Here is a 23,149-nt window from a genome sequence, read left to right as displayed (position 1 = left end):
ACTAGACATTTAGGCAGTTGTTTCCCATGTTTTTCACTTTCGTCAACAATGTACTGTATCTTTATAAATATTTTTACACACATCTCTGTGGTTAGGATAAATTCCTTGAAGAGGATTCTGGGTCAAAGGTCATGCACATTTTAAATACTTTATAAGAGAATGATGACTATATTCTTACATATTTTCATGTAAAAATTTAAAGTCCTCTATTGGAGATAAATTTTAAATTTTAAATAATCCAGAACTGCATAAAAAAAATCCTGACAAACTTAAAAACATATACATTCAGAGAACAAATTTACAATGTGATTAACAGCTTTTTATTGTTTAGTTTTTTACTCTTTCAACTTGTACTTTAGTTTATTCCTACACTATAGGTCTCTAGCAAAGAACAAAATTAATTCTAACAACAAAAGAGGAAACCTAAAAAAAAATTAAAAATTCAGTATTTCAGGGAACTCAGGATCACTTACAATGAAAAATGATCTGATTGTTTAAATAAATTAAAAAGAAAAGTAGCACTTTTGATTATGAAAAATTCCCATAGACTAGCAAAAGACTTGTAAAATATTTTGCTTAAAATAACAGGGTCATAAAAAAGTGAATTCTGATGAGTAACACCAATATTAATGAGTAAAATGGGGAAAATAGGCACTGTCACACACTGGTAATAAGATGCTATATTAATGGGGCCTTTTTGGAGGGCAATGTGGAAGTAGCTATCAAAACTTAAAATATACATGTCCCTTGACCCAGCAATTCCAATTCTAGGAGTCTATTCTAAAGAAATACTCACTCATGTCCAAAAGGATCTTCAATGCAGCATTGCCTGTAATAGTGAAAAATTGGAAACAACCTAAATGTCAATCAGTGAGTGAGTGGTTAAATAAACTGAGGTATATCCACACTATGGAGTACTGTGTGGCCATTAACAAGCAAAAGTATACTATACTGACATGAAGAATTCAGAGACACTTTAAGTGAAAAACTCACAGAAAAAATGAACATATTTGATCCAATTTTTAAAAATAAGTACATATTTATGAACATCCACATAAATGCATGAAAAAGGACTGGAGGGCTGGGCGCAGTGGCTCATGACTGTAATCCCAGCACTTTGGGAGGCTAAGGTGGGCGGATCACCAGGTCAAGAGATAGAGATCATCCTGGCCAACATGGTGAAATCCCACCTCTACTAAAAATACAAAAATTAGCTGGGTGTGGTGGCCCGCGCCTGTAGTCTCAACTACTTGGGAGCCTGAGGCAAGAGAATCACTTGAACCAGGGAGGCAGAGGTTGCAGTGAGCCGAGATCGTGCCATTGCACGCCAGTCTGGCAACAGAGCAAGACTCTGTCTCAAAAAAAAAAAAGGACCAGAAAGATGCTATACCCCAAATTGTTAATAGTGGCAATTATCCCCAAACTGTTAATAATGGCCATGGGGAATTCTCATTCTATAATTCTACAGGTTGGATATTATTTGAATAGTTAAGAAGGAGAATATATTTCTATACTACTTTTAATTTCTTAAAAAAGTTAAAAGATGACAAGAGTATAAAGTCTGAAAAGGTATCTCAGAGGAAGAAAGACACTTTTACAGTTGTCTTTGATGACTAAGTTTTAGACAAAACCAAAAAACCTATGAACATATAGAGACAAATATTTTTAATTAAAAATTAAAACAAGTAGAAGTTTTACCTTGCTTACTTTAGAATTTGTATCCTTCTCTGATTTTTTCAAAATTTCCTTTTTGTCAGTTTTTTGCAAAGCTGTTGACTCTTCCTCCACCTCATCTTCTCCTTCCCCTCTTTTTTTATCAGCTTTCTGATCTCTGATCTCAGCCACTTTTGCAGTGGGTCTAGATATTCTTGGAGATCTTCTTAAAGTACGACCCACATTTGTTTTCTCCTCTTCCTTTTCTGTCTTTTCTTGCTTATTTTCTGGTTCTAGAACTTTGGGGGGAGAATCAGGCTTCTTTTTCCGACTTGATATCCTGATTGTTAATTTGATGCCTTCTTTCTGCCTTTCAGAGGTTATCTCTGTATTTTCTGAGGCAGTGGTTACTTCTTCAGGAACCAACTTATATTTGAATTTGCTTTTTTGCATAGAACCCTTTGTCTCAGAAGGCTCCTCTATGCCAGATGTCTGGGCATTGTCCAGATTATCCATTTCTACCTTTGTGAACTCAGAATCCTCTTTTAGGGTTTCTAGGTCTACTTTTTTCACAGACTGACCACCAACAGTACCTGTACTCTGGCATTCTACCAATTCTTTTTCTGAAGCTAGTTTCTCACAGTGGTCAATCATATTAGATGGTGGAGAAGTTTCAGCTGCCTCAGGAGAGCCAGGCTTCTCTGACTCTAGAGTACTCTTTGGAACTTCTTCTGGTATTGGACTCAATCTTTGTGTGTCCTTATCAAGAAAAGTCTTTTTGGACTTCTCTAACTTTTCAAGACATTCTAGGATTGGTGGGCGCTTATCCTTCTTAGTTTTGGGAGACTTTTCTTCAACTTTCATGGTACACGACTCAGTGGTAGATAAAGCAGTTTTTAAAGAGAGATCTTTTGCCATCTCAGAAGACTCAAGAGAAGTTTCCATTTCTGGAGGACCGGGTTCCTCTATTTGTGCTTTTTGACTATGGATGTCTAAGACTGATATTGAACTATCTGCATCTTTCCTCAAAGGGGTTGTTTCTTTCTCAAGCTCACCTATTTTCAAACTCGTTATGACAGAATTTAAGGACTCTGTTCCATTTCCCTCCATGATGATATTTCTGTCCTTAGAGGGGCTATAGCTCTCTTCCTTTGTCTCATAAAACTTTGTCTCTATTGGTTCTGTCTTAAAATTTGGAGCTACCCTTTCGTCACTAACTTCTCCATTTACCAGCTGTTTCCCTTCATAACCCAAAGCGGTGATTGTAGAGATCCTTTTACAAGTCTCTTCCTCTTGTTTTATTTCATCTTTCAAAAACTCTTTTGTGGGAGTAACTGATTTACACAAAGGTCCCTTGACTGGACTGTCAAAATCATCACTCAGTTTAATTTCTCGTTTTTTTAGTGGTATCTTGGCCTGCTGGTCATTTTTAAGTTTCTCAGTTTCTTCAGTAGATTTCTCAGTAATTTCATGAGAAAATTTAATATTGCCACCAAATTCAATCCTTTCAGGCTCCTGCGCCACTGGCCTCTCCATGCTACTTTTGGTATCTTTAGGATCTGCTCTACATTCCTTCACTTCAACTTTAATGGGTTTGACATTTTCCTTGAAGGAATCACTTTCTTCTTTGATGATCTTTTTTTCTTCATTTTCTGGCAAAGGTTTTTCTAGCTTCACTATGACTGGCAGTTTCACAAGTTCTTTTTCATCTTCTTTTTCTTTTTTCACAGTAGTCTCTTCTAGAACATTGGCTGTAGAACGGTTTTCTATATCCATAGGCTGCTCCTCACTTTTCATCTTTTCACTTTCTTTCTGTTCCTCTAAAAATTAGAAAAAGTTTAATTACATGAATAGAAACTTTCAAGGCTATAAAATATAAGTCTTGGTATAATGTATATTTCCATTTAAAGTTTCTATTTTAAAAGAGGTGGCCTTTGTCATTGGATATTTGACAATAAGAAATAAAATCTGACAATGAAGAAAATTACAAAAATGTTGAAATACAACTTCTAGATATTAAAAAACATTTAGAAAAATTTAGGTTTCTGATTTTTACTTTTTGTTTCAGTGTTCTCAATGGATTGCAAATATTTATGCAGTTCAAATAATTTATTCAAATTCAAGAGATGGCTTAAAAACATAAAATTGAAAATGCTACATAAAACATTTCCAAAAGACCATATTTGTTTTACAAACTGACAACTGTTCTTTTTCGCAAGTCACTGAGCACTTCATTTCACTTGTACCAGGAACACGGCAGTGGGAAAATGAAAAATATAGAGAGACAAAAAGCCCGTATCCTATTACCCAGAGGCAATCACTAGTAATATTTTAGGTTACTTCCTTCTGGTCTTGTATATTTTTCACTAAGTTGGTATCATGTTGCCTCAATTTATTCGTTGAAACACTGGCACTTTCTTATGATACTAAATGCCTTTTATAAAAATTGAGTTTAATAATTATATAACATTCTTCAACGTGATCATATTACAACTTACTTTATCAAATGCCACCACTGAACATTTTAGAAGTTAGTACTATACAAAGAAACTGTTTAGATTTATCTGTCAATTCTTCTTTATACCTTATTGGCTATATATTTTCAACTTTTATGGAGTACCTAATAATGGTGCAGATTTAAACATAACCAAAGCTATATTCAGTAAATAGCATAATCTCTGAATAGGATTATAGAGATTGCATTACAGAATATATTAACTACTAATTTTACCTACATTTTTAATCCCTTCACCTTATCCTTGCTACTGAAAAACCTAATTCTAAACAAAGTTTTACTAAGATATAAGTTTTTTTCCTAAAATTTTGAAATGATTCGCATCAAGTTGATAAACAAGTTAGGATATATTTCATGGGAATAATGGGATGGAAAGAAGTGAGAAGATAAAGCAGGATATGTTTTTTGAAATGAAAATTTAACATTTCATTAAAAGTGAATATTTTCATTACAAACCACCGTTTCTTTTATGTCCAATGATGTTGCAAATAAAAAAGCCAAGAACCATTTAGAACCATTCAGGGTCTGAGAGTTAAGCAACTGTAATCAGTATTTCTTCCTTCTTTACAAAGTCAGTGCTGTAGGGAATGCTGCTAAAATATTTCAAGAGATGACAGCAAAAAAAAAAAAAATTTTTTTAATTCAAAATATAAAGTAGTTCTACAGCATAAATAAGGTAAGACAAAAACAGAGATGACAGTAATTACCTAATTTGTATGTTTTCTCTTTCCCACTGATAAAACAGGTTTGATAAATTCTCATTTAATGAGATTAGCTAGTACATCAGGAAATTTAACTAAATGAACACCTTGTTTAACAGTTAAAATACTGATTACTATCTTTAAAAATAACTTCAACCGCCACGTGCAATGGTTCGCACCTTTAATCCCAGCACTTTGGGAGGCCAAATTGGGCGGATCGCTTGAGCTCAGGAGTTCGAGACCAGCCTGGGCAGCATGGTGAAACTCTTGTCTCTACAAAAAATACAAAAAGCCGGGGCATGGTAGTGTGTGCTTGTAGTTCCAGCTATTAGGTAGGCTGAGGTGGAAGGATCATTGGAGCCCAGGAGTTCAAGGTTAACCCTGACCCCTGATCATGCCACTGCATTCCAGCCTGGGTGCATTTCAGCATTGGTGACAGAGTGAGATCCTGTCTCAAAAAAAGAAACAAACAAAACAAAAAAAAACTTCAACCCAATACTAAGTGTGCACTAAGCACAAGTTAATATTTTTTATCTCTATTCTATGGTTCAGAAAGTATCTAAAGATCTCATCATGACCCTGATCCAATGTAAAGTAAGCTTCTCAGTTTCTTCAGTAGATTTCTCTTATGTTTTCATTCGCAGGTTAACTGATCTCGGTTTGAGTAACAACACAACAAAATAAAACAAGAAATGACATTAGGTTCAAGATTCTCAGGTTAACTAATTTAGCTAGTGATGCATCTTTGGGTGTGTCACAAACTCACTGATCTTTCTTCTTCTATAAATAAAGCAGCTGGACTAAATAACCTCAACTATTGTTCTCCACTGGTGTTATTTTTCTTTTATTCCAAAAACGTTAAATTCTTGGGTTTTTGTGTATTTGGCTTGGTTCTTTTTTTTTTGAGAAGAAGTTTTGCTCTTGTTGCCCAGGCTGGAGTGCAGTGGTGTGATTCAGCTCATCACAACCTCTGACTCCTGGGTTCAAGCGATTCTCTTGCCTCAGCCTCCCAAGTAGCTGGGATTACAGGGACGAGCCACTATGCCCGGCTAATTTTATATATTTAGTACAGACGGGGTTTCTCCATGTTGGTCAGGCTGGTCTTGAACTCCCAACCGCAGGTGATCCGCCCACCTTGGCCTCCCAAAGTGCTGGGATTACAGGCGTGAGCCACCGCCCTGGCCGGCTTGGTTCTTTTAAGAAAAAAAAAATGACAATAATTAATATTCTAGCTCCTCTAAATTAAATAAATATGTTTCCAAAATAGTACAGAGAAAGGAAGAACTAGGACAGAATATGAACCTTTAAGCACTATAAAAATTAGTGAAAAGGTCAGTTACACAAGCATTTTCCCAGAGTTTGTCAAAAGAAAGCTGTAAAAGAGCACATAAACGAGTTTAACAGGCATAAAATTTGAAGTGACCAAAGGAAAAATTCACTCCAAAAATTGAAACACAGCATCACATTTCTTCACAAATGAGGTGACTCAAGAGAAGTTGTATCTACTGTGGGTTTTTAAAGGTGATTCATTCATTTACTCAACAAATATTTATTGATCACTTATTATGTGCTTTCTCCACCACCCCTAGCAGAATCACTCTGTAATGATACATTGAATATTCTATATAAGTTAACAGTAGAAGACACTACGAGTTGCCTGCCCATTATCTATTCTCCTCTTCTTTCTTACAAACAGAACGAATTTTGTTCAGGAAGGCACTTGCCTCCTCAAATACCTTAAAGCTGTGAGTCATGTGATCCAGTTATGACCAATGACATGCATGAGGAAGTCGTGGGTGAGAAAGGAGTCAGCTGACTGGTGCCTTTTGCCCTTTTCCCTTCTTTGGGTCCAGATTCTATACACAATACCTGGAGAAGGAGCTGTGATCCCAGCTACGTGGGAGGATTGCTTGAGTCCAGGAAGTCAAGGCTGTAGTGAGCTATGATTGCACTACTGCACTCCTGCTGGGGCGACAAAGCAAGACCCTGTCTCAAAAAACAAAAAACAAAAAAACAAAAAAACAAAAAAACCCACCACACAAATAAAATGTTGGATATACAAGTGTTTTATACTATGTTTTATTTGAACTATTTCATTACAAATTAAGAATCTTGGCCAGGTGCGGTGGCTCACACCTGCAATCCCAGCACTTTGGGAGGCCAAGGTGGGTCGCACAAAGGTCAAGAAATTGAGATTATCCTGGCCAACATGATGAAACCCCGTCTCCATTAACAATACAAAAATTAGCAGGGTGGGGTGGTGTGGGCCTGTAGTCCCAGCTACTTGGGAGGCTGAGGCAGGAGAATGGCTTAAACCTGGGAGGCAGAGGTTGCAGTGAGCTGAGATTGCCCCACTGCACTCCAGCCTGGCGACAGAGCAAGACTCTGTCTCAAAAAAAAAAAAAAAAAAAAAAAAAAGAAAGAAAGAAAGAAAGAAAAATAAGACTCTCAAAGAGTCAGAAAAACCTTAACGCTCTTGTGTCACCTCCACCTTGGCCAGCTGTGAGACCTTTAGAAAATTACTTGAAACTTTCTAAGTCTCTTTAGACTCTAAACTCTTCTAAAAACTGAAACATAAATATCTATACCTCAAGGAGTAACTGTGAGGATTTCTTTTTCTTTTTATCTGAGGGGAATTTTTGAAAATGGAGCATGCAAAGTACTTTTACATAGTACTTGGGAGCTATTATTAATTATTTGGCCCGTCTTTTTACCACAAACTTCAGCCATATAGGAAAATTCAGTTTCCCAAAGCTGCCATCACTTTTTTGTTTTACTCTGTTAACTCTGCCTAATAAGCAATTGCTATTTTGTACCTTTTAAGATTCCTCATCTTCCTAATTTTTTTTAAACTTTTACTTTAGGTTCAAGGGTACGTGCACAGGTTTGTTACACAGGTAAATTGCGTGTCACCAGGGTTTGACATACAGATTATTTTGTCATCCAGGCAATAATAAACACAGTATCTGATAGGTAGTGTTTTAATCCTGACCCTCCTCCCACCCACTTTCCTAATCTGTAAAGCAACTAAAATAACAGGCACAATCTCCTGGGTTGCCGATGATTGCATACAATACTACATATAAGGCCTTCAGAAGAGTAATACCAGGCAAGCACTCAGTGTTTGCCAATATTATTATATTATAGGCAAGATCTTACCTCCTTCAAGCCCAGTTAAAATATCACTCCATTTTATAACTTTATCTGATCCTTTCCCTATGAAGAATTAACGGCTCCTTTTCTTGTGTTTGCACATTGCTTTATACAGACTTCTATAGTAGCACTTACTGCCCAGAATTATAATTCTTTACAAATCTATGTGTCCTACCAGTCTTATGAACTACTCTGGGGCAGAATCATGGATTATTCACCTGCAGTAAGACACTCAAACATGTGCTGACTAAATTGAATAAACTGAAATGGCAACAAATTCTAGTCTAAATGCTGGCAAATAACAATACTTTTCATGAGGTAGCTTTTACTAACAGGAAGTCTCATGTAAACTGTAAAGCAATATTTAATTAAAAATTCTATGAAGCATATTTCACCAACTTACAAAGTGAGATTTGGGCAAGGACATGATACATTTAACAGATGCTAAGGTATATTGCATTGAAGGATTAATAAATGCATTTACTTAGAAGACCATTTAAAATATAAGCTAAAACTAAAGATCCCAAAACAAAATTAGCCATGGATGTCAACCAACAATACAGTGGCTGAAATGTTCAAACTCCACCAGTAATCAAAGAAATTAGAATTCAAAAAGCAGCGAGATTTTTAATTTAACCAAACAGCAAAGTTTTTATTTAGTCATAATGTTCAAAGCTTCTAGATATGGCAAAAGGAATTATGCTCATACATTGGTAGTATTAGCCTAAATTAGGCAAAACCATTCAATAACTATTCAATACATATTTACTGAATGCTTGCTTTACACTTGGAAACCTCATTAAAGAAATTTTCAAAGACAGGGAAACTATCATGGTAGTATGTTAAATGCAAAAAGTAGAAAATAAAACTGCATTTTTCATGTAATCCTAATTCACATAAATAAACCAATAAATCTGTAACCACGCCTAGAATAATGACTAGAAAGAAACAGAACACAATGTCAACAGTATTGTTGCATCTTGATAATAGGATAACAACTAATTTTTATTTTTTGCTTTACACTTTCCCAAGTTTTCTATAGTGAACATGTAGTATCTTTTTAATTAGATAAATAAGAAACCCAGTGTGTTTAATGCAGGGAGTGGAGTGACAGGATCAGATCTGCACTTCAGAAAAGGTACCTTGGGCCAGGCATGTTGGCTCACGCCTGTAATCCCAGCACTTTGGTAGGCCAAGGTGGGCAGATTGTTTGAGCCCAAGAGTTTGAGACTAGCCTGGGCGACATAACAAAACCTGTCTCGACCAAAAATAATTAGCCAGGCATGGTGAAAAATTAGCCAAGCATGGTGGCACACACCTGTAGTTTCATGTAGTTCCAGTTATACTAGAGGCTGAGGTGGGAGGATCACCTGAGCCCAGGGAGGCTGAGCCTGCAGTGAGCCATGACCATGCCAGTGCACTCCAGTCTGGACAACAAAGTGAAACTCTGTCCTCAAAAAATCCCCCAAATCAAAAAAAGCCAGTGATGTCTATTTTAAGTTAAGGCCAATCCTTCCATTAATGTTTTGCATTTCATATCCTCTAGCCTACTCAGAAAGAGTTTTAATCAAAGTTTCATCATCTCACTTGTTTTAATGAGCTCTCACTAGCTGTAGTATTGACAACAGATTAAAGTGAATGATGACAGAAACAAGAATAGTTAAAGGATTATTGCAAGATAACTAATTATAAAAGCTCTTCATGGCCATTCATATTGAAAACCAAAATTCTCAATAAACCACAAGGCCCAGTACAACAGGTATGTCCCTCTCCCCGCTCTTCCAGAGCCTTACCTGCCCAACCTCTTTTTTCCCCTATTACAAATAGTCCCCACTCATTCTGCTTCAGCTATATTGATAATCTTGCTTTTTCTATGAAACAGATCAGCAAACTTTCCATAAAGGGTCAGAGTAAATATTATTAGCTTCCCAAGCCATGGAGTCTGTCACAACTACTCAAGTCTACCATTGTTGTGAAAAAGGAGTCACTGACAATCAAATATTAAATGAATAAATAAAATTTAATTAATAAAACAGGTGGCAGGCCAGATTTGGAAGATAAACCCTGGTCAGTCAATCTTTGCTCTAACATAGTAAGTAAGTAGGCTTGCTCCACCTCAGGGTCCTGCCTGTTTTTGTCAGCATAAAAGTCCTTTTTCTCTGGTATTTGCATGGCTTGCTCTCTCAGATCCTTTAGGGACTCTACTTAAGTACCAGCTCTTCGATGAGTCATTTTCTAGCAACTCAGTCTAAAATTATGTCCCACTTTCTTCCCCAAATTATTTTCCCTCCATACCTCCTTATCACCATCTATACTGTATATTTTATTTACTAATCTTGTTTATTGTTTGATAATTATGACATGTAACCTCCATGATGGGAAAAATTTGACTGATTTTTTTTCACGGCTACATTCGCAATACTGAAGATAGTGCATTGAGTAAATTGCATATACTCAATAAATATTTGTTGACTGAAATGAGTGAAATATGACAGATGAAATATTACCTTTGTCTAAGAGTATATTTCTGCAATTGAAGTTTTGTTTGCCAAAGAAACTTTCACCATTTTGAAAATGTCAACAGACTTAACAGTTTCCAAAATGGGTTCAAATACTGAAATTATCATTTGATACTATCAAGATGCACATAATGGAAAATTTTATGCAAGCTGCCTGCACCATTTTGCGTATGATAAAGGGATCTGAATTTGTGCCAATTCTTTTTTAAAATTTTTTTTTATTTTTAGAGACAATGTCTTGCTGTGTCACCCAGGCTGGAGTGCACTGGTATGATCATACCTCACTATAACCTCAAACTTCTGAGCTCAAGCGACCCTCTTGCCTAGGCCTCCTGAGTAACTGAAACTATAAGCCAGTGTCATCATGCCAAGCTAATCCCAAAGTGCTGGGATTACAGGCATGAGCCACTGCACCTGACCAGTGACAATTCTTTTATAACTTACTTTAAAATTTCATGGTACTTACTTGACAAAGGTATCAAGAATTTTTAAATGATTAAGTATAGCAAAGAAAATCACACAAAATAAATGCATAGCTTAATACAGTAGAAAGCAAAAATGAAAAAGAAATTTAGCAGCTACCCCAAGAGAGCTATACATGCCTTTTCCAATAATAATTCTCTTCTTTACCAAAAATAACTATTATTCTGACTTTTTTAAATTAAAATTTGTTGACAAGTAAAACTTGTATATATGGCAGACAAAATGATGTTTTGAAATATAAATACAGTGTAGAATGGCTAGATCAAGCTAGTTAACATACGTATTACCTCACAATATAATTTTTTTTTGTAGTGAAAACACTTAAAATCTAATTGTCAATTTTAGGCATACAGTGTTATTAACCAATCATCACATAGTACATATCTCTTAAACTTATTCCTTATTTTGTTGATAGTTTAGTTTTACAAGTTTATTTTCTCTTTAAGGATACATTAATGTTATCCCCTCTATCCCTTATTTTTCTTGCAATTTATTTGTTCAAGACACTAAATCCACTGTCCTACAGTTTCTAGATACTGCAGACTACATTCCCATGTTCCTCTATTCTTTGTTTATCCTGTGAATCATCACTTCAACAGATTCAGGTTCAATTTCTGTGACAAAACTACTTATCTGGTGTTGGGGAGTTTTTTTTTTTTTTTTTTTTTGAGACGGAATCTTGCTCTGTCACCCAGGCTGGGGTACAGTGGCCGGATATCAGCTCACTGCAAGCTCCGCCTCCCGGGTTTACCCCATTCTCCTGCCTCAGCCTCCCGAGTAGCTGGGACTACAAGCGCCCGCCACCTCACCCGGCTACTTTTTTGTATTTTTTAGTAGAGAGGGGTTTCACCGTGTTAGCCAGGATAGTCTCGATCTCCTGACCTCGTGATCCGCCCGTCTCGGCCTCCCAAAGTGCAGGGATTACAGGCTTGAGCCACCGCGCCCGGCCAGGGGAGTTCTTTATTAACAGGCATATGATATCTGGTTATTTCTCTTTTTTTTTTTTTTTTTTTTTTTTGAGGCGGAGTCTCGCTCTGTCACCCAGGCTGGAGTGCAATGGCCAGATCTCAGCTCACTGCAAGCTCCGCCTGCCGGGTTTACGCCATTCTCCTGCCTCAGCCTCCCGAGTAGCTGGGACTACAGGCGCCTGCCACCTCGCCCGGCTAGGTTTTTTCTTGTATTTTTTAGTAGAGACGGGGTTTCACCGTGTTAACCAGGATGGTCTCGATCTCCTGACCTCATGATCCGCCCGTCTCGGCCTCCCAAAGTGCTGGGATTACAGGCTTGAGCCACCGCGCCCGGCCGGTTATTTCTCTTTTTATTAGCAGATGTTGATGCTCAATATAAAATCTTTTAACTTATTAGCGATTTCAAAATGATGACATTCCCATTCAATCATTCATTCATCTGTGACTAGCTGGAATACTTTTATAAAAACAAAAGTGCTTTACTCATTTACTATCTTGTTACACAGTGGTAAAGTTCATATACAAAAGGAAGGATAAGTGTTTGACTCTTTATCTTGAGTAATTTTAACATGACTTTGATAACTTCCTTACTACCTGGAGTGACAAGATGATTCTGAGCTTATCATGTTGCAGAACTGAAATCAACCATTCTTCCGATTTTTAAATTGGTTTAGTTTACTGGGAAGTTGTATTTCAAGACCACAATCTGGGCATTGAGGATGCTCACAGGTACTGGGTTGACCAATGTTTCTAAGCCTTTTTAGTAAACAGGGTTAGGACACACACACACACACACACACACACACACACTTTTAACTAAAAAAAAAAAGGCAAAACAAAACTCATGAGTTCATTCTGATAGTTTGTGTTTTCTTAACCTTTTCTAGCTTACATATTATTTGCTTTTCCCCCACACTGAAAATCGTGGTTTTCAAGGACACAGATGATACAGTAGGTGGCTGGGTGCAGTGGCTCACATCTGTAATCCCAGCACTTTGGGAGGCCGGGGCGAGCAGATCACAAGGTCAGGAGTTTGAGACCAGCCTGGCCAACAAGGTGAAACCCTGTCTATACTAAAAATACAAAAAAATTAGCCGGGCGTGGTTGCAGGTGCCTGTAATCCCAGCTACCCAGGAGGCTGAGGCAGGAGAATTGCTTGTACCCAGCAGGTGGAGGTTGCAGCGATCCCAGATCAAGCCATTGCACTCCAGCCCAGGCAAGAAGAGCAAAAGTCCTCAAACAAAACAAAACAAAAAAAGAAAAAGAAAAAAAACTTCAAGTGCACTCTCACCCTACTTTTCCTAATGTTAAGAACTTACATAACTAGAGTACAATTACCAAAACAGAAAATTAACATTGGTAAAATACTATTAAACATATTTTATTCAAATTTCACCAGTTTTCTTTCAATGTCCCTTTTTATTCCAGGATCCATGTCTCAGTGTATTCTTTTTCCTTGGTCTCCTCCAACCCTTAGTCTCCTCCATTCCTCATTTTTTTGTCTCTTCTGACCCCAACACAGTTATTCTGTAGAATACCTCTTAATTTGGGCTTGTTTGGTGTTTTCTCTAGATTAGATTGAGGTTATACAATCTAATGTGGAATTTTTTGACAATAATTCCACAACAGTTACATTATGCTTTGTATGAAGAGTTACATGATGTCAATATACCTGATATGGTTTGGCTGTGTCCCCACCCAAATCTCACCTTGAATTGTAATAATCCCCATGTGCCTAGCGCAGGGCCAGGTGGAGATAACTGAATCATGGGGGTGGTTCCCCTATACTGTTCTCGTGTAGTGAATAAGTCTCAAGAGATGTGATGGTTTTACAAACGGGAGTTTCTCCTGCACAAGCTCTCTTGCCTCCTGCCAAGACATGCCTTTGCTTCTCCTTTGCCTTCCACCCTGATTATGAGGTCTCCCCAGCCATGCAGAACTGTGAGTCCATTAAACTTCTTTCCTTTATAAATTACCCAGTCTCAGGTGTATCTTAATTAGCAGCAGGAGAACAGACTAATACAACATCTTACTGGTGAGGTTAACTATTTGGTTAAGGTGATGTCAACTGGGGTTATTTCACTGTAAAATTACCATTTTCACCTTTGTAACAGTTAAATATCTTGGGGGAGATACTTTGAAATTATGCTAATGTCCTGCTTCTAAACAAACTTTCACCCACTAATTTTAGTATATATCAGGGATCTTGCTTGCAACAATTATTACTGTGGCATTTTCTTAATGGTGATTTTCTACTTCCCTCATTACATCTACATGTTTTAACAGATGTTTACTTGCAGAGAAAAGATGACCCTTCACTTTTATTTATTATTCAAATTGTACTTACATAAGTCTGAACTCATAGATACTATTCTATGGATTAAAATCCATCTATCTTTATATATTTTGTTACTAAAACTCTTACTGCTTTCAATATTGGCAAACTCCTTTCACTTGGCACCTATGTCCTAATGATATGCCCAAATCCCTTTTTGAGCACATCCTTATTTTCCAGCATTACCAGACATTCCAGGCTCATCTTGTGTTTTCCCTGCTTGTTCTTGGGATCAATCTCTTCTCTAAGGAGCTCTGGTTCCTCTTACAGGAGAATGACATTTTGAAATCAAAATCTGGAGGCTATGTTCATTGTTACTGAGGTGTCACTGCTCTTAGATTCCTCTCATAAACACATATATGCAGGTATACTAACTCATACATGTGATTAAACTTTTATTTATTTTTTTATCACCTACTACTGATGTTTTGTTAGTCATTTTGGCTACCTAAAGCTTATTCACGACAAGATTCCTATACAAAACACTCATGGGAAAAGAGATTATAGATTTTGGTAACAGCTTATCTGCAGTCTATCTGAAAGTCACATTGGCTGGACATAAAGTCCCTGGTTGACATTTTCTCCCTGCTGAGAGTCTCTCAAATACATTATGGCATTTTCTTCTGGCATAAAGCACTGATGTCATAAGGCAGTCTGATTTTCCTTCCCTTGAAAGTCATTTGGTCTTTTTGTCTGGATACCCAAAGTATTTCTTTCTTCAAAGCCCTTTAATTTTACTAGAAAATGTCTTGATGTTGATTGGTCTGCATTGAGTTTCCATCTACTTCAGGAAAGTGTTTTCCAACATAGTCTTTAGTTATTTATCTGTTCCTCCACTTTTTCTATTTTGTCGACACATATCTCTTGGATCTTCTTTGGCTATTTTCAGTATAGCATTTTCTCTCAAATCCTTATATCCTATGTTCCTTTTTGTTTTTTACAAATACCCTGGTTTCTATTTTTCTATTTTGTAAAGGCATTAATTCTTATGTTTGTTGACTCAGATGTTTATCTTAGTCTTTTTAAAATTTAACTCTTCTGAGTCCTACCACTTATTATAGTTTTCATGTTTGATGGGCATGTCTTTCTGAGAAGCTTTCATTGTCTGTAGGGATGTTATTCTGCTTCTTGTTCTCTTGTTCTCTTTTGTTCTTATAATCCCAGGAGATTTGAACTTGCTCCCTTTTAGTTGTCTGGTTTTACGTACAAGAAGATTCCCTAAACTTTTAGAAAAAAGTCATTTTTATGATAGTTTTTCCAATTTCATAACTTTAGAGCTCCCATTATTTTTGTGAAATACTCAAAATTAAAGCAATGTACTTTATGAGATCACCTAACTCTATTCCTCTCCCATAATTTTATTTGAACCTTCTTTTTGTTTGTCCTGTTGTCCCTGTCCTACTTAATTTGGAGCCTATGCCCAGCAGTTTCACGTCAGCGTGGAGCTTAATCCTGGAAAGGCTTTGGGTGGTGAGGATTGAGAATTCATGAGGCCCATAGTACCTGAGAATCTTTAAGACCTTTGCTGTAGATTTTGTTTATATGATTTGTTATTACCACCAATATGTTCCTTTTATGGGGGAATTTGTAGAGACTTAAAATTCACACCACTATTACTTTCCAAAATTCATGAATGATAAATTTTCCCCTTCTAATTCAAACCATAACAAACTCAATCAGAGAAAACCAACTTCAACAGTTCCTCCAATCATGAAAGATTTCCTTCCTTCCTCCCTTCCTCCCCCTCTCCTTCTCCAATAAGGAAAAATCTTTCATATAAGAAGCACTATAGGCCAGGCGTGGTGACTCACACCTGTAATCCCAACACTTTGGGAGGCTGACACAGGCAGATCGCTTGAGCACAAGAGTTTGAGACCAGCCTGGGCAACATGGTGAAACCTTGACTCTAGAGAAAATACAAAAATTAGCTAGGCATAGTGGCGCATGCCTGTAGTCCCAGCTACTCAAGAAGCTGGGGTAGGAGGACTGATTGAGCCCAAGAGGCGAAAGCTGCAGTGAGCCATGTTTGAGCCACTCAACTCTAGCCTGGAGACAGAGCATAAACATTGTCTTAAAAAAAAAAAAAAAAGACTTACTCCTGTAATCACACTGCTTTAGAAGGTTGAGGTGGGAGGATCTTGATGCCAAGAGCCTAAGACTGGGCAACATAGCAAGATCTCATCTCTACAAAAACAATTTTTTTTTTTTTAAATTAGCTGGACATGGTGGCACACGCCTGTAGTCCCAGTTACTCGGAAAGCTCAGGTAGGAGGATTGCTTGAGCCCAGGAGTTCAAGGTTACAGTGATTTATACTCATGACACTGTATTCTATCCTGGGCAATTGAGCAAGACCTTATCTCTTTAAAAAAGTTCTTCAATTATTGGGAATGATAGAGGAGTTAAAAACATTAATTAAGTTCTTAAAAAAAAAGCAGCAGCACTATGGTCTGTGTCCTATTGTTCATGGCAAAAAAACAAGAGAAAGAAATGCAAACATCAGTGTATTTCTTGTCATTTTTTCTACTTAACTCAAACATGATGTAAAAGACAGATGGTGATAATAAAGAGTATCTTTTCTTTTATTCCTATAAAAGGAAACTCTTTTAGATATCATAATGTTGTAACAATAACATCTGTATTTATTAGTCTCCCTATACTTGTTTAAAGTAAAACAATGTTTTATTTTATTAATTTTTTTGAGAGGGAGTCGCACTCTGTCACCCAGGCTGGAGTGCAGTGGCGCAATCTCGGCTCACTGCAACCTCCGCCTCCTGGGTTCAAGCGATTCTCCTGCCTTGGCTTCCCGAGTAGCTGGGATTACAGGCGCATGCCACCACACCCAGCTAATTTTTGTAATTTTAGTAGAGATGGGGTTTCACAATGTTGGCCAAGCTGGTCTTGAACTCCTGACTTCAAGTGATCCTCTCACCTCGGCCTCCCAAAGTGCTGGGATTACAGGCGTGAACGGACACCCTGCCAAAACAATGTTTTATATGATAATAAAAATAGTACTTTTTTTTCCCTTTTTTGAGACAGGGTTTCACTCTGTCGCACAGGCTGGAGTATGCCGGTGTGAGCATGGCTCACTGCAGCCTCAGTGTGCTGGACTCAAGCCTGCATCAGCCTCCCCAGTAGCTGGGACCAAAGGCGTGCAACACCATGCTTGGTTAGTGCATTATTATACATTCAGTACAGAAACTTTTGGATCCCCATCCATAAGTTTCTAGAAATTGCCCACAAATATCAAACAATGTTCAATCTTACTACTCATCAGGAAAATGTAAACCAAAACCACAAAGAGATATCACCTAACGCCTGTTAGGGTGGTTATTATCAAAGACAACACAACAGGTGTAGGCAAAAATGAGGAAAGAAAAAAAAAAGACAATCCCTGTACACTGTTGGTGAGAATGTAAATTAGTATAGCCATATAGAAAACAGTATGAAGGTTCCTCAAAAAACTAAAAATATAAGTACTATAGGATTCAGTAATCCCACTACGGGGTATATATCCAAAGAAAATGAAACCAGTTTGTTAACGAGATATCTGCACTCCCATGTTCCCTCCAGCATTAATCACAATAGCCAAGATATGGAATCAACCTAAGTGTCCATCAACAGATGAAAGGATAAGGAAAATATGATCTATATACACGATGGAATATTATTCAACATTAACAAAGAAAGAAATCCTGTTATTTGTGACAACATAGATAAACCTGGAAGAGATTATGCTAAGTGAAATAAGTCAGGTATAGAAAGAAATACCCTATGATCTCACTTACATGTGGAATCTTAGAGTTGAACTCACAGAAGCATAGCAGAATAGTGGTTATGAGGGACTGAAGGTGTGGGGAGATGCTGGTCAAAGATACAAACTTTCAGTTAGGATGAATAAGTTCAAGAGATCTACTGTACGACATGGTGACTACAGTTACAACAATGTACTGTACACTTCAAAATTGCTAGGACAGGAGACTTTAAGTGCTCTCACCACAAAAAAAGATAAGTCTGTGAGTCAACGCATATGGTCATTAGTTTTAGACAGTTCACAAAATGGACTTAGTTTTTGATATTCCATCATAAATATATACAACTTTTCTTTGTCAATTAAAAAATTTAAACCCAGCCAGGCACAGTGGCTCATGCCTGTAATCCTGGCACTTTGTGAGGCCAAGGCGGGTGGATCACTTGAGCTCAGGAGTTCGAGACCAGCCTGGACAACATAGTGAAACCCTATCTCTACAGAAAAGGCAACAATGAGCTAGGCATGGTTGCTTGTGCCTGTAGGCCCAGCTACTTGGGGGTCTGAGGTTGGAGGATCACTTGAGCCCAGGAGGTGGGGGTTGCAGTGAGCCAAGATCGCACCACTGTACTCCAGCATGGACCCCTCCCCCCCAAAAAATTAAATCTTGCAATCTAGAATAAAAAATATATATAAATACAGGACAAAGGTGTCACCCTTGGGACCTCCTGAATGCAGCGAGAATCCTGGAACTTTGGTCCATAGAGTTGATATAAGAGATATCAGCTTCCATGGAACATGAGGCTTTTGAGATAGAGTGGTTCCTGGACCCGCTCAATGTAAATCCCAGCTACTTGTTTCTCCAGTTGTTACCTGGGAGAAAACAGCTTCTGGATGGCCGTAAGAATTGTTGCAAAGACTATTCCTAAGGCTAGATGTTGCTCCTGCTGGCAAGCTATGATCCCTGTCCTACATCAATCTCAGTATACTGATGCCAAGTGTTGTCTATAGTAGTTTTGCGAATCTGAATACTTAAACCTAAGAAGGATCCCGACGGGCACTAAAGATATAAAACTGCAATGTATGGAAAAATACTGTGTTGTGTAGCTCATTTATTAATCAACACATTGACTCATGTATGGGAGCTTATCCAATTCACAAGTTTACCATGACAATGCCATGTTCCACTTTTAATTTTTTTAATACAAAAAAGTCCCTAGATAACGATACAGGGAAGTGAGTTCTTTTACCTCCAATCCTATTAAACTTCTCATCAAAGTTACAAAGAAATCATTATGAGTAACATCATAAACATCTGTGCTTTCATCAGGTACAATAGAAAATATAAAAAATGATTTACTATCTTGTCTCATTTGTTACTAGTAATCTATTCACTATGAACAAGAGTATTGCCAATTGTACTTACATATGCAAATGCTCATTCCAGTTTGATACAAATGTTTTTTGCTGCACTCAAACTCAAAATTAAAAGAAAGTTTTGGCTGGGCATGGTGGCTCACACCTGTAATTCCAGCATTTTAGGAGGCTAAGGCAGGCAGATCACCTGAGGTCGGGAGTTCAAGACCAGTCTGACCAACATGGAGAAACCCCATCTCCACTAAAAATACAAAATTAGCTGAGCCTGGTGGTGCATGCCTGTAATCCCAGCTACTCAGGAGGCTGAGGCAGGAGAATCGCTTGAACCCAAGAGGTGGAGGTTGTGGTGAGCCAAGATTGCGCCATTGTGCTCCAGCCTGGGCAACATGAGTAAAACTTCGTCTCAAAAAAAAAAAAAGAAAAAAAAAGTTTTGATAGACATAATATTTTTATCTTAAGAATATATAGCTGCACATCATAGCATTCAAAAATAAATCTCCTTAAACATATCAGTCCTCCCCCTCCCAATTTCTTCCTCAGGTATCTTATATTAACCATCACAGTTTTTACAATGGATAGTTTCATAATATTACATGCTACAGACTGAATTGTGTCCCTCACAAATTCATATATTGAAGCCCTAATCCCCAATGTGACTGTATTTAGAAACAGAGCCTTTGGTGAGGTAATTATGAGTAAATGAATTCTCATAAGGCGGGGGGATCTTTAGCATTACAGAAATGGTGCCTTTTTTTTTTTTCTTTTTTTGAGACGGAGACTCCCTCTGTCGCCCAGGCTGCAGTGGGAACCTGCAGCTCCGCTTCCCAGGTTCATGCCATTCTCCTGCCTCAGCCTCCTGAGTAGCTGGGACTACAGGCGCCCACCACCACATCCGGCTAATTTTTTGTATTTTTAGTAGAGACGGGGTTTCACCATGTTAGCCAGGATGGTCTCGATCTCTTGACCTCATGATCCGCTCACCTCGGCCTCCCAAAGTGCTGGGATTACAGGCGTAAGCCACCATACCCGGCCAGGAATGGTGCTCTTATAAGATCAGAGGAACACACAACAGATAGCTTTTTCTCCACACACACAGAGAAAAGAGTCATTTGCAAGCCAGGAAAAAGCCCTCATCAGAAATCAAATTTGCTACTTTTAACTCCAGAACCGAGAAAATAAATTTCTATTGTTTTAAGCCATTCAGTCTGTGGTATTTTGTTATGGATAGCCTGAACAGACTAATAGACTACATTAAGTTATATTATTTTGCCACATAGAATTTAAGCTTTATATCTGACATCACATTAATAATGATCAAAGGAAAATCATCAGTAAGTTAATCTACCTACTATAACTATACTGGGCTGGGTGCAGTGACTCACGCCTATAATCTTAACATGCTGGGAGATCACAGGGAGGATTGCTGAGGCCAGGAGTCTGAGACCAGACAGGGCAATATAGTGACACCCTGTCTCTACAAAAAATTTATAAAGTAGCCAGGCATGGTAGCACGTGCCTGTAGACCCAGCTAGTCAGGAATCTGAGGCAGGAGGATCCCTTGAGCCCAGGAAATGGAGGTTACAGTGAGTTGTGATTGTGGCACTAGATTCCAGCCTGGGCAATAAGAGCAAGACCTTGACTCTAAAAATAAATAAATACAAAAAACCAAATATACTGACATATTTTACTTCAACAATTAGCAATTCTCCTTTTTCTGAAATAATTCTTGGTCTTTGTTTTTCTAAAATTGATAAAGACATGAACACAGTAAGTATCTTATTTTCATGTTAACTACACTGTAAGAAAAAAATATATAAGTCTAAGCACGTGAGACTAAGCCTGATTTCAGAGGGCACAAGAAAGGAGCATGGCAAAATGGAATGTAAATCTCACGTAAATAGAAACAACCATTACTCAGCTACACAGTATTTTTGACATACAAAAATGATGATCCAAAGTTGACAACTTTTCTAATTTTCAATTTTAGATGTTGACAGCAACTTCATTTAAAAGATCAGTCATACGAAAACATATGTTCCCTCAAAAATTTGTACATTAACATTCACCACTGCGTTATTTATACCAAAAAGTGGAAAAATCCAAATGTCCATCAAGTGAACAGATAAATAATAGGTGGTATATCCATACAAATAAATACTATTCATCCATAAAAAGGAATGAAGTATTGATACATGCTACAACATGTATGTTGTAACATTTAGCATATATTTTTAACATTATGGTAGTGTAATGTTAAAAACATTACGCTAAATGGAAATGTCAGACACACACGGCCACATGCTGTATGATTCTATTTTTATGGAATGCTACAAAGAGGCAAATCCATAAAGAAAAAGTAGATTAATGGTTTACAGGGGATGAGGGTAGGGAGAAATGGCAAGTAACTTCTAAGTGGGTAGAGTTTCTTCGTGGGGTGCTAGAAATGTTCTAGAATTAGTGGTTATGGTTGCACAATGCTGTGAATATACTAAAATCACTAAAATGGTGAATTTTATCTTAGCTTTTTAAAAACAAAGCAGCACTGCGGAAACCAAAATAAACACGTTTTTGGGCCAAATGAGGTCTGTGAGCTGCCAATCTGTAAGTTCTATTCTTTATAATTCTCAAATGGTATCTTATCTGATCACCTGTAGGCAGAAGTGCATGACTACAAAAATTAACAAAAGGACAATCTTCTTTCAATTAGTAGAATTAAAAACTAAATGTTAGTTGAGCTTCCCTCAACTTTGTTTTTCCCCGGTAAAGTTTCTTTTTAACTTTTTGGTCCCTTCTAAATTAGAATACAGTGTCCAATGTAGAGAGAAACTATATATTAAATTCCATGGTGTTTTATATGCACAATACCTTCCAGGTAGTTTTTCACCTAAATTAAGACACTAGATCTTAAACTCCCATAAAAGGGTGTAAATGACACCAAACACTTACTTGGAAATCTACCATAGTCTGAGAATAACAACTCAAAAAGTATCTGAGAGCTTCAAGTCAGATGCCATGACTAGCCCTAATATAAGTGGGATACAAATAGTATAAATAAAGTTTCAGATGGTCCTTGAAGTATAACCAGACTTTCATGGGAGTTGGGGAGACAACATCTGAGGGAGAGAAACAGCACGCAGACACAGAAGGGAACGCCCAAGACATACGGAGAAAACAAAAGCATCTAAATGATCTGGAACCAGTACTGATAAGAAAAAGCAGGAGCTATTGCTAGAAAGAGAGAGAGACCACACTGAGATTCTGAATGTTAGTCTAGCAAATTTAGACTTTCAGAAGGCAATTCTAATTATCTTTGAAACAAAGTCAACTTAATTATTTAGTTGATGCCACCATTTTCCAGGCCACTTGCTGCCATTTTTCATTTTTTTGCCCACATTTACAGTTAATACGTTTCTCCTTAGCACCTATACAAAAATTTAAAAACTTATCTTACTGAGTTAAGATACAAGGCATGGCAATTTAACTAACGACTAAAGAAAAATCTATTTTAGCTACCAGAATAAGAGTGGTTGTTTATTCCCTCTCCAGTGCCTATTTATTATTTCTTGCTGCCCAATTTGCAAATATCCAACCATGCTTAATTTTTAACTTTCGTCACACTTTGCTTCAACACTCTATGTTAGACATTCCCCAGGACTGTTTCCAGCTTTTGACCTACTCCTTCCCACTTGGCCGTGATCC

At 37.4% G+C, this 23,149-nt stretch overlaps 1 protein-coding gene across 1 annotated transcript in view; it reads right to left on the bottom strand.

The window, feature by feature from the left end:
• Positions 1–23,149, bottom strand: part of RSF1 (remodeling and spacing factor 1) — a 161,725-nt gene that overhangs the window by 37,014 nt on the left and 101,562 nt on the right. Inside the window, exon 6 of the mRNA XM_011989727.1 lies at positions 1,699–3,473. Within this exon, the coding sequence (XP_011845117.1) occupies positions 1,699–3,473 (1,775 nt within the window). The remainder of the gene's footprint in view (positions 1–1,698; positions 3,474–23,149) is intronic.

Source organism: Mandrillus leucophaeus, unplaced genomic scaffold (assembly GCF_000951045.1).
Source record: "Mandrillus leucophaeus isolate KB7577 unplaced genomic scaffold, Mleu.le_1.0 Scaffold360, whole genome shotgun sequence".
NCBI lineage: Eukaryota > Metazoa > Chordata > Mammalia > Primates > Cercopithecidae > Mandrillus > Mandrillus leucophaeus.
This window is presented reverse-complemented; position numbering and strand designations above follow the sequence as displayed.